This window comes from Phoenix dactylifera, chromosome 16 (assembly GCF_051530095.1).
Source record: "Phoenix dactylifera cultivar Ajwa chromosome 16, Ajwa_hap1_PhDact_Kaust_v1.1, whole genome shotgun sequence".
NCBI classification, from domain to species: domain Eukaryota; kingdom Viridiplantae; phylum Streptophyta; class Magnoliopsida; order Arecales; family Arecaceae; genus Phoenix; species Phoenix dactylifera.
The window spans coordinates 10,282,025-10,293,167 of NC_143205.1; the positions used below are offsets into that span (position 1 = coordinate 10,282,025).

The 11,143-nt window shown below is 40.4% G+C and overlaps 2 protein-coding genes across 2 annotated transcripts; both read right to left on the reverse strand.

The window, feature by feature from the left end:
• Window positions 1-554: 554 nt before the first annotated feature.
• On the reverse strand, window positions 555-4,537 carry LOC103720886 (RING-H2 finger protein ATL39-like). Its single transcript, XM_008810841.6, has 3 exons — window positions 4,160-4,537; window positions 2,327-2,424; window positions 555-1,172 (listed from the first exon to the last, which is right to left on the reverse strand). The coding sequence occupies exons 1-3, from the start codon at window positions 4,310-4,312 to the stop codon at window positions 899-901; spliced, it is 525 nt and encodes a 174-aa protein (XP_008809063.1). The 5' UTR covers window positions 4,313-4,537; the 3' UTR covers window positions 555-898.
• Window positions 4,538-8,525: 3,988 nt separating this feature from the next.
• On the reverse strand, window positions 8,526-10,422 carry LOC148699730 (uncharacterized). The gene is made up of 2 exons (XM_088712899.2): window positions 9,592-10,422; window positions 8,526-8,654 (listed from the first exon to the last, which is right to left on the reverse strand). The coding sequence occupies exons 1-2, from the start codon at window positions 10,420-10,422 to the stop codon at window positions 8,526-8,528; spliced, it is 960 nt and encodes a 319-aa protein (XP_088569025.2).
• Window positions 10,423-11,143: the final 721 nt, after the last annotated feature.

The window sequence follows — 11,143 nt, forward strand, 5'->3', positions numbered from 1 at the left end:
TACATGTAACCTGACCACTTTCTACAAAATTCTATGCAATTGTTCAATTATACGAGGAAAGAAGAAATTCCTAATTTTGGTTATTTTATTTTTCTTATTTGTTTATTCTTCTTATTTTTCATTTCTTTGACAAGAAAATGGAGCCTAATTGTCTAAATCACCAGTGTTAAAATGATAGAGCTTTACATAATTCTGTGATTACCCTATAGTCTATAACTTATTCCAAAATGACTTTAAAAAGAAAAAGGATAAGAGGTCATCCACTTCACTTTTGACTCAATTTAATTTTGATAATCATACCAGACTTGCGCTCGTTGCTTATCTTGTCCCTAATATTATCTCCAAAACCAAACAAAAGAAATAAAAAGTAACCCACTCTATGTTTTTTTAAGTATACATGAGTTCCTCTCAGTACGGGGCTGAAGTAGTCGCTATGCCTAGTTTAATTATGAAATGAATAAGCGATCTCGAAATATAGCAAAGATGCAAACTTTGTTGAGCAACGGGTGCAAACTATCAACCTGAAAAAACTGCGACAATGATCAAGTTAATGAGGTAACACTAAAAAATTTACAAATATGTCAATTTTTCAAACTACGCAGCATATGGTCTAGTTAAATATTTCCTATTGAAAGGAATTCAGGAGACTTTAAGCATCATTTCCAATATGACATCTCACCTAAATACCAATTTTCACAACATTCTCCCTAGAGCAATGATTTAATGAACCTGCATGACTCTCATTAGCCACAAGCTTAGACGATGGATACCAAACGAATAAGAAGGAATCCTTAAATGCAAGATCTTCACAAATTGTCCTTCATGGCTGTTGCTTCAACTATCTTCAAGCTTACAGCTCTTCTCCATGTGCAAATCCAACAACTACTGATGCAGGTTCTCATAAATCTTGGCTATTCCTGCTACCTCCTAAAAGCTGATGACTGGGCAATACCCATTGGTTGGTATGATCATTAGCAACCTCATGCCTGTTTACTGCTTGGAATGCAACATCTTTTGCCTCGATCAAATCATTTAATGATAATCGGCAAATTGGACACGTCGATTGTTTCTGCAGCCATACATCTATGCAAGAGAGATGAAAGTTATGGCCACAAGTTGGCATGATCCGCAGAATTTCTTTCTCTTGGTATTCTCCTAAACATATCGTACACCTGTCGAATGCAAAGTGTCAAAATTACGCTGATCTTTAAAAGGGAAAAACAACGACGAACAACATTGCGACAATCATGGATAGAGATTAAACAAATAGGGTGACAAATTAGACAGATATAACAAAGAGTAGTAAAGCTTAAACCAGTAAGTGTAACATTGATAAAGATCCCTGTCCACATCATGCTGAGCTAGGCTTCCAGAAGAAGCTAGCATGGAGTAAAGGATATATATGTGATCAGTGGAGAGAAGTATAGAGGCAATGGAACTGGCTTGTTTTTGTGGACCATTGGTTGTCTGACAAGGGGTTAAGACAACAATCTAATTGATTCTGATTCACCTTCGCAGACTCAGCATTGCTTTGAAGAACAAGGGCCCCAAAACATCTAGGATACTATGTTTCTTTTGGCCTTTCCAATGATCGCCAGCTACGAAGCTGTGGATAACCAACAACTGCAAGCTTTTAGCTTTCCAGAGTTACCAAGGTGTTACTTTGAGCAAAGTACTCCACCTAGCATATCTCTCTGAGGCCTTCCATCATGCATTGGCGAATGTCTTTTAAATGAAAAGCCATTCATGCATTAAGCCAAGTTGAAACTAATATAGTCTAAGAGAATATATTTCATCATCCTACCTTGTGTGCAGATAAAAATTGCAAGAGGTCTCAAATATCTGTTTTCTGCTGTCAACTTAGACATCTTGAAAGTACTGAAAGTGTTAGCAACCTAAACCCAATAGAAATAATTCATGAATGGGAAAGGGAGAAAGGAAAAGCCACTTGAATTTGGGAACTCAAAACATCAAACAAGAAGTGCTATGCATATCAACTACATTCTTCATTAAGGTCTGACAAGAAGTAGATATTCAGCTAAGAATTCTTCAACACATTACCAAACTTTGCAGTGATTGAAATTGATAGTAATATTTTTCTCAGAAAAAGAAATCAATAGAAATATATGAAAATGGGGGAATACTTACTTTGTTTTACTCAAGCTCTAATAAGCAAACCTAAACATGAAAAAAATACCATTCCCCAGCACCCAGCATGTACCACAGCATTAAATTACAGTGCAGTTGCTCAGATCAAACAGGAAGACATAATGATCAAAGAAGAATATCCAAAGGGCTGAAATCTACATTAGAGAAGCAAACTTACAGGGCATCTTCTCCTGAATGAAAGGTATCTCTGTTATACTTAATCGTGGGGATTGCAGCTACCACAACAGGCTCAAGGCCACTGATTGAATTCTCAGGCTGTTGGCAAAATGTGCAAGTTCTACAATTAAGAAATGTAGATGTAAAACTTTACAAATAGACTGACAGAGTTACTATTAGTACATGCATGCAGTTTCTACTATTTTCTTTTTACAATCAAAAAAGAAAAGGAAGATTTCACTTTTGAACTCACAATGAAGTATACAGTGTAATAATTCAGCCCAGGGAAGAGTAATTCTACAAACAGTTAAAGGTTTGCTCTGATGAAAACTAAACTAGGATGTAAATGAAGCAGTCCTATAGAATACATATTAAAGGTTATTGCTCTCAGACTAACAGTCTTGCTTAGCAAGCAAATTCATAGCCACATTATAATTCCTACCATTAAACATTTTAGTGGGCATTCGCCACCACTCCTCTGCACACATAACAAACATCTCCAAATTATCATCTCAGCTTAATATACGTCAAGAAAGGAAACTCAAAAGAACCATGCGGTCATGATCTAGAGAAGTGCCCTTGTAATTAGCTATACAAAATAATTATAAAAATGAATGCTCTCTCTCAAAAAAGTACCAAAGTTCTGTAAGAGCACAAAGCACCAATCTGTCATCAATTCCATCAACTTATTTTAGTTTGGCAAACCAAATGCAATTTCACTGCAAATGACAAAACTCACTTGTTCCATCATATTGAAAGCTAATGTGTTTCATTTGTTTCATTTTATCAAAGACCCTTGTCGCATCCATGGGTATCAGTTCACCAAAAAACGCTTATCAAGTGGCATCACAATCTGGTATTCAACTGAATTATTTTATTAAAGATACACGTAGAAACTCTCTGCACATTCATTTCACTACTCATGTCAAGGACTTTCAGTTGCATGTTGGATGTCAGAGCCTGAGAAAGCAAAGTTAAAAACCCACTTGAACTAGTTGTATAAAAAGTTTTAATTCTTGTAGTTTCCTCGATAAAGATTGTCGAGCTCCTACATGCAAAAAGATAACTTTAAAGTAGTATAAGAGAAGAGTAGATCACAGAGCACCTTGATTTTAAGAAAACACATGTTTTACCAATTGGCTAAAGAGAAGACCATTGTTTGACATATCTCACAAACTTACAATATGACCGGTAATGCAAAACTGTTTCGCATCTTCTCAGTCTCCTTTTCATTAAGAAGAATATCAGTAGAACATATTTTACTTAAGCACTATTTGTGGGTTTAAGATTTCACACAATTTCATTACAGAAGTTCACATCCATCACCAATCTATATCCTATCAGCCTAAGTCCACAACCTAGCACTCATCCACTTATTTCTCGGAATTGCTACCCCCTAGCTCTACTTGACAACCAAGAGTTCCGATATCTCTGAGCATGGTACAACATACTATACCGCAACTATATGCAGTATAGACACTGTACCGTACCAGTTTGGTATCGGTATATGATACAGAACGTACTATACCGTATTGATTTAGTATTAGTACATGATACGGAATGCGTAGCAATACTTGGTACATCGAACCAGGTCTGTACACTCATGGCACCGGTACAGAGTTGGGTACTGAGATAATGTACCTTGTCTCTGAGGATAAGCCCTCCTCTGCCTCAATACGCCGATCATTCCTCCGATCACCAAAGCATATGTACTGAATTTACTTAATTCCCTACAAATTCGATCAGAAGCTATACTAAAACTAGAATTCTACTTATAGTAACAAGCTATACTAACACTAGAAAAGAAATTAAACAGTTGAGCAAGAAAACCGACATCCGAGCGCAGGTCGACATCGAATGCAGCAGCCTGAGAACCTAGGGAGCGAATTCGGCTGCAGATGAGGCGGACGCAGATGAAGACGATGAAAGTTAAGCTCATTCCAAACCCGATGACCGTCGTCACCAAGTTCATGCCGGAGCTCAGCATGCTGCCACCTTTTCTTTCTTTTATCTCTCTCCGACTCTTCTTATCAGTGACAATTCTCACCGCCGCCGCCGCCACCACCACCAAGGACGGATTTCAAGTGGAAACGGGAATTGGGAATTGGATAGTGAATGCCCATTTGGGATTTGGGAATAGCTTTGAGGGATGGCAAGGAATGATGACAGGGGAGGGAGGGAGGGAGAGAGAGAAAGAAAGAGAGAGAGGAGAATAGAGGAACACTTGGCATCTGGTTTTCTTCTTCTTAGAATGATACTACCTCAAGCGTCGCTATATGAATGGTGGGGACCAACTGCCTTCAGCCCTGAAAACTTCCCTGCCTTCTTTTGCTTCTGGGACTGCCTGAAAATATCCAACCTTAATCAGAGAACCCTTCTATTCTCTGTATGGGGAGGAAGAAGATTCCAAGCTTTGGACTGTAGCTTAACAGTAATTGGTGGCAACTGAATAAAGAATTATTAGACCATATCCAATTCAAAAGATTCTGATGCCAAAACTGTTTTGGAAGGTTACCTAGGTTGACATAGAAAATTGGGGCATCAATAGAAAATTTTATTGAACAAGTGTAACTCCAGAATTTTCTCCCTTTTTGGGGGATGGTAGGAACTCTAGGATTTAGCCATCCTGCAACAGGCATTGCCAGTTTTATTGGGTTTATTGGAGTATACTTTGCTTGCATAGCTTTGGCTCTAAGTGCGACTTTGAGTCTGTTTGATTACAAATTGGTCGCACCATGGTGAATGGAGGGCTGCTTGATCATGATTATGGTTCGAGGCAATAGCAGTAAAGAAGAGAGGAGGATTCTCGAGGAAATCAACACCATGTAAGATAAGGAGTCTAGCATACTTGATCAACCCTCGAGTTTGAATCAGGCGATGTTTGGGTAAAGGAGCAAATTTTCTATTGTTGAAGGGCATCTGGAAGAGTTCATCTATGAGTTTGGGTTGTATTTGTTGCATGAAAGAATGATTGATCTTCTTTTATGACATCATCCATTAGATCGCGCTTTGCAGAGATCTCAAAACAATCCGAACCTTTCCATTTAACTACCTGCACAGATCTCGATGCAACTATTGTGCAATCCAATAGTGGATTCATGTGAAGAAAGGTGAATTCTTCTTTCAATACACGAAAGATACAATCATGTCCCATAATTTCTAGGTCATGGATATCCCAAGCTACCTACTCTCTTTTTCATTCATGATTATGTCATCCTATCATGCATGAATTTAGCTTCTACATGGTGTCTCCTAGAGTCTATGAACAAATTAATGCTAGCATTCTTGATGTATTTTTAATGTTCCCAAGGGGTGTCTTATCAAGTTCTATGTATGTATCAATAATTGTCTCTTGGATGCTCTAGTATATTTCATGAGTCATTATGTAACTCTATAAATCTATGTGATAGTTCATCTTGTAAGTAAGAAGAATTAATAGCATGAAAAAAATAATAGTGTTATACTCCATCTACCATCTCCTTCTCTCTCTCACTATATCAATTAGAATGATATTAGAACTTTCATACTTTTGCTGCCCCTAACATAGTGGTATCAAAGCTGAAGTTTGTCAACCCATTATACATCTAAAGCTAACACCTCTTACTAATCAAACAAGTACTCTTTATCTTTTTCTTTACTACTTTATTCTTAATCTATCGTTGCTTTTATTCTTTAAATTCCTTTCTCTTATTTGCCTAGTTCAATTCTAATTTCTTCTTAGTGGTAGTGTAGACTCATTGCTTCAGCGACACCATATCTCTCCTTTTAGGCAGGTGATATTAGAGTAGGGAAAGTCTTAGAAGGTCAAAACATCAGGACCCATGCTACTATCCCTTTTTCTTATATTTTTTTTGGTTATCCGACGCCGATATCATGCTCGTGCAATTTACCAACAGCAGCAATCTCGATGGAAACAGAAATATTTTACAAATATTTGCTCAAGCAGTGATTAACTAGGCGATAAACACATATATAATAGATTATGTTCTTTCAAAGGCTAATATGCAATTTGGAAAACTAATATGTTCTTTCAAAGGCTAAATTTCTAACAAATAAAACACCTATTTTAAATATACTTCTTTTCTCTCATCTTATTTTACTATTCATTTCCTCTCCTTTAGTTCGAAGAAGTGCCAAAGCCTACCATCCATGTTTCATATTCTTTCCTCTCATCTTCCTCAGCATTTTTCCTTACTAGTTTCTCTAAACTACTACTCTACTCCTGTACATGTCTTTTCCGTCCCTCTTATGGTGGTATCCTTATACTTTGTGGTTCAGAACTTCGATATTCTTACCTGTATTTTATGTTAGAATTTGTTGAGTTAAACTACTATTTGATGTTGGATACAGAATATAGAATTTTAACCATAGAAGAATAACATAAGCTACCTAACTATGTAAACAAAGAAAATGTCAGAAAGATCTCATAAATTAACTTTCTTAATTTTTTGAAAATAGTTTATTGGTTAAACTCATTCTGGCCTTTTTATAGGTAGAAAATTAAAAGGTTTCAAATTTCCAATTGTTGGAACAAAGCTTAAATTTTATTTCTTAGAAGCCTAATCCATCTATTTTTCTCATTAAAAGAAAACCTCGCCATTTCCGATCCCTTTGTTGGTGAGGCTCCACCATTCACATTTCCATTTTGATTCCCAAAATATATATTCTTTGCACATTATCTTGATAAAATTGTTTAACATGAAGATTATGATTGTATGAGCGGTGCAAGCAGCTCTCCTTAGAGCTCCTTCCCATCCCTAATCTCGTGCACCTCACATGCCGAACTCTAGTTATCAAATAAATGGAGAATTATTTTTCAACAAACTCTACATTGATGGTAATGCCTAATCACATTATGGCTACTACGCCTAATAATCATGCATGCAAGTTTCAGAATTATGAAGAGAAGACATGTGCAGGCATGCAAGTTTCACAATTAAGGCCACTTTTTGGTTAATGGAAGGCAAAAGAGCAATGCTATTAGAATTCAAGAATTTAACTCAAAAAAAAAAAAAATCATTCAACTGACTTTCACCTATCATTTTGCTGCATTAAGTGGCACATTTCACAATGCCACATAATGATATACAAAAGTCTCTAAATATAATACTGCTAGTACTTTCTGAAGGATGTATATACAAAAGTCCCTAAATACAATACCATCACTCTCCTTTGTAATATATAAGCCTCGAATCCACAATTTCAGGTCTTCATAATACCCCTTCAGGGCTAGCAAATCACTACCAAATTAAACTTCGATGGATTAAACGACTCTCCAAGTGTATATAAACCAACATATATATAAACCAACATACCAGAACTATCAAAAATATGGAAGAAATTAGGAACAAGCTGATGAGTGCTTCTGATCTAAAGTTCACAATTTTTCTTGTGAAAGCTAAAGATACAAAGGAAATGTTATAAGGTCTGGCGATTAGTTTCCCAAAAGAGCTTAAACGTTTAGCATCCTCTTGGATCATTAAGTTTACTCCCATCCACTTTACTTACTCTTGATCCCCAGAAAAATAGGGCAATCACACTATAAGGTTTCTAAGGTGCCCACGTTAAAATCACCACTTGTCCCAAAAACTTAAACTTATAAGATGAGATAGATTTATTTATATAGCCATCCCCAATAAATTGTGTTGGTAATCTTAACTGCTTCCCAAACTCTATACTCCCAAAAAGAGCAAGAAAGGCTGGGTACGGAGCTCACAAGTTTTGGACTTTTGAGCTTGGAAAGAATCCTGTGTTTTTAAAGTTCCTTCTTCTGGCTTGAGTACGTAGGTGGAATCCTTGCCATAATCTTTCTGCATGGCTTGCAGAAAGAGCTAATACTCATACTTTTGGCTGCAGTCAAGTAGAACTGCCTGCTTCCAATCATTCATTCCATTATAAATTTCCATTCCTATTCTCTCCATCACGAACCACCCTTATGCTGTCAGCTTCCTACCATGTCACTCTCCTAAATTATTAATTAATTCTACTACACAACAGAACTCATGCAATTATATAGCTGATGGTATTTTTCAATTCTCCCATCAACTTCCATGACAAAGTATCAGCAGATAAACAAGCCAGCAAAAGAGGAGAGAGAGTTTTCATGGGGTCAAGTCCGTATGAATTCCGCACTTTAGCAAGCAGACAAGCACAGGCGGCCCGTTGGCCCCTTGCTTCCAGTTTCGCCTTCTCCTCCTCCATCAATCACTCTCCCCGCTGAAGCCTTTGGCCACCGAGCTAGTCTTAATCAAATGAACATAGAGGGAGCTTTCATAGACCAACAATGATTCAATCACAAGAAAACAGACTTGTTGATTAATGTTGGGGTCCTACAATCATAAAATAACTTAGCGGTCCTCAGAAAGATCAGTGCCGTTATGCTTGAATAATAGCTGTACTTATCTTTTTTTCTTAGTTACCACTATTTGTCCAGATCTTTGACTGAAAGTATCTTGCAAAAAAAATTATTACTGTTATGCAGGCCGTTTTTCCCATTTAAAAAATAATTAATTATTATTCTTTTTGAATGAATGATTTTTTATTCAATTTTTTTAGAGAAGTTATTTGCTTAAATCATCCTTTCATTGGATAAACATTTATAGTACTAGATGGCGTAGAGATCTGATTTTGAATATATTATTTTAGTTAAATAAACATAAAAATGTTAAAAGGCTGTAACTATTGTTATCATATGACTGCTTTTTTTTTTTTTTTGCTAATACGGGTGGATCATACCTGACGGGTACGGATACACCCAATAAAGTCAAAAAATAGGATACCTTGGAGTGCCAAAGGCAGCTCCCCATCTCCAGTCCACAAGGTGTCTCCGGAATGGCGAGCTACATATGCAGCCACCCAATCCGCAGCACCATTGGCTTCACGGTAGATATGCTTAGCCTGAAATGCCCATCCATCCCTCGCCATAGTCCATATGTCATGAAGCAATGGGTGGTCACTGACGTCAACCCTAGGACCCTCTCGGATCCAACTGATAACGGTGGCTGAATCACCCTCTAGGATGATAGTCCTAGCTTGTAACACGCACCAGGCATGTCGAAGGCCCGCCCAGGCAGCTCTCAGCTCCGCGCTCGGAATCGAGGTGTCAAATAAATGACTGCCACCAACGGCCACAACCCTAGTGAAAGGGTCCCGAATGACGAAACCCGCACCTCCCCTCGTGCCACCATCCAGGACTGACCCATTAAAGTTGACCTTGAGGAAACTCGGGGGTGGGGGCTCCCAGGTGAAAAACACCGTATGGGATACTGCCGAAGCAGGGTGGGAGCCCCAGATGTCCCGAGCTGTCAAGATCCCTCCGGTGGTGCAGGTGTGACACATCTCTGCCGCCTGACTACAGGCACTCTCGACCACAAATCTCGGCGACATACATCGTTCACCGAATATACGGGCGTTCCTGGCCAACCAGATCTGGTAGGCAGTACAGCTCACTCGAGTCACCTCCTGACGAAGCACCGGGGACTCCGAGCCCTGGCGCATGGCCTGTAAGAACTGGTCTCTACAGCTCCACACCGGCTGCGGAACCCCTGTTAGACGCCAGGTGTCCCTCGCCCATGAGCACCGAAACAAGGCATGGTCGACCGTCTCGGCCACACCGCAAACCCCACTCTCCAGGGGGATCTTCAATCCTCGTTCGCCAAGTACTGCTCTCGTTGGAAGACGGTCCCAGACCACCTTCCAAAGGAACAACGCAACCCTCGGGAGGAGGCCCAATCGCCAGATCCAGGCACAATTAGGACCCGGCTCGTACTCCCGCCTAAGAATGCGGGAAAGGACGCCCATCCTGACTCTGGGACTGGTCGAGGAACTCCACACTCGTACATCTGGTCCACCGCTCTGTGGTAGAGGGAGGAAGCGAACCCGCTCCGCCAGATGCTCCCCGAAGAAACGGGCTAATCGAATCTCGTCCCAGCCGGCCTCCCCGAGGGTCATAAGATCACAGATCTGTAAACCCTCCCCAGCCTCGACACTAACAGTAGTCGGCCAACGGCACAAGGGGAGGCCATCAACCCATGGGTCCCTGGTCACATCGATGCTGCGGCCATCGCCTATCAGCCATCGGGTGTGATCCGACACCATGGGCACGTATCTCGCTATCTCACGCCATAAAAAGGAACATCTCCGCCCTCCTCGAACCCCACCCTCCAGGCCTACCCCCCCATAGCGGGCAGTCATGATCCGGCTCTAGAAACCCTGCCGCTCCAGGATGAGGCGGGAAGCATGCCGGGAGGAGCAGCTCTCGTCTCTCCAGGAGAGACAACACCCCAAGGCCACCCTCCCTGAGAGGGAGGCAAATACTCTCCCATGCCACCAGGTGCACCCCACGGCCCCCACCAAGCGAGCCCCATAAGAAGCCCCGAATCAATCGCTCGATCTTCAGTAGGGTTGACCTTGGTACCACCGTGTTGGTCATGAGATAGATAGGCATAGAGCCCAAAACAGATCTAATCAGCAAAACTCTACCCATCATAGATAGAGACGCTGCTCGCCAGCCCTCTAGCCTACTCTGGACCTGTTGCACCATCTCGGAGCACTCAGATACACGCAGTCTCCTACCTGTGATCGGAACACCCAGGTATGTCCAGGTCCCGTCCTGCTCAGGCATCTCCAGAATCCTCCGAATCTCATGTCGAACCCCGGGTGGCGAACTCGGGCTAAAGGAGATGGAGGATTTCTGGGCATTCACTCTCTGACCGGATGCATAGCAATAGGCGGCCAAAGCCCACCTAATAGCCTGGGCGTCTGCTACGCGGGCACGCATCAGGAGGAGCCAGTCATCGGCAAAAAGTAAATGTGAAAT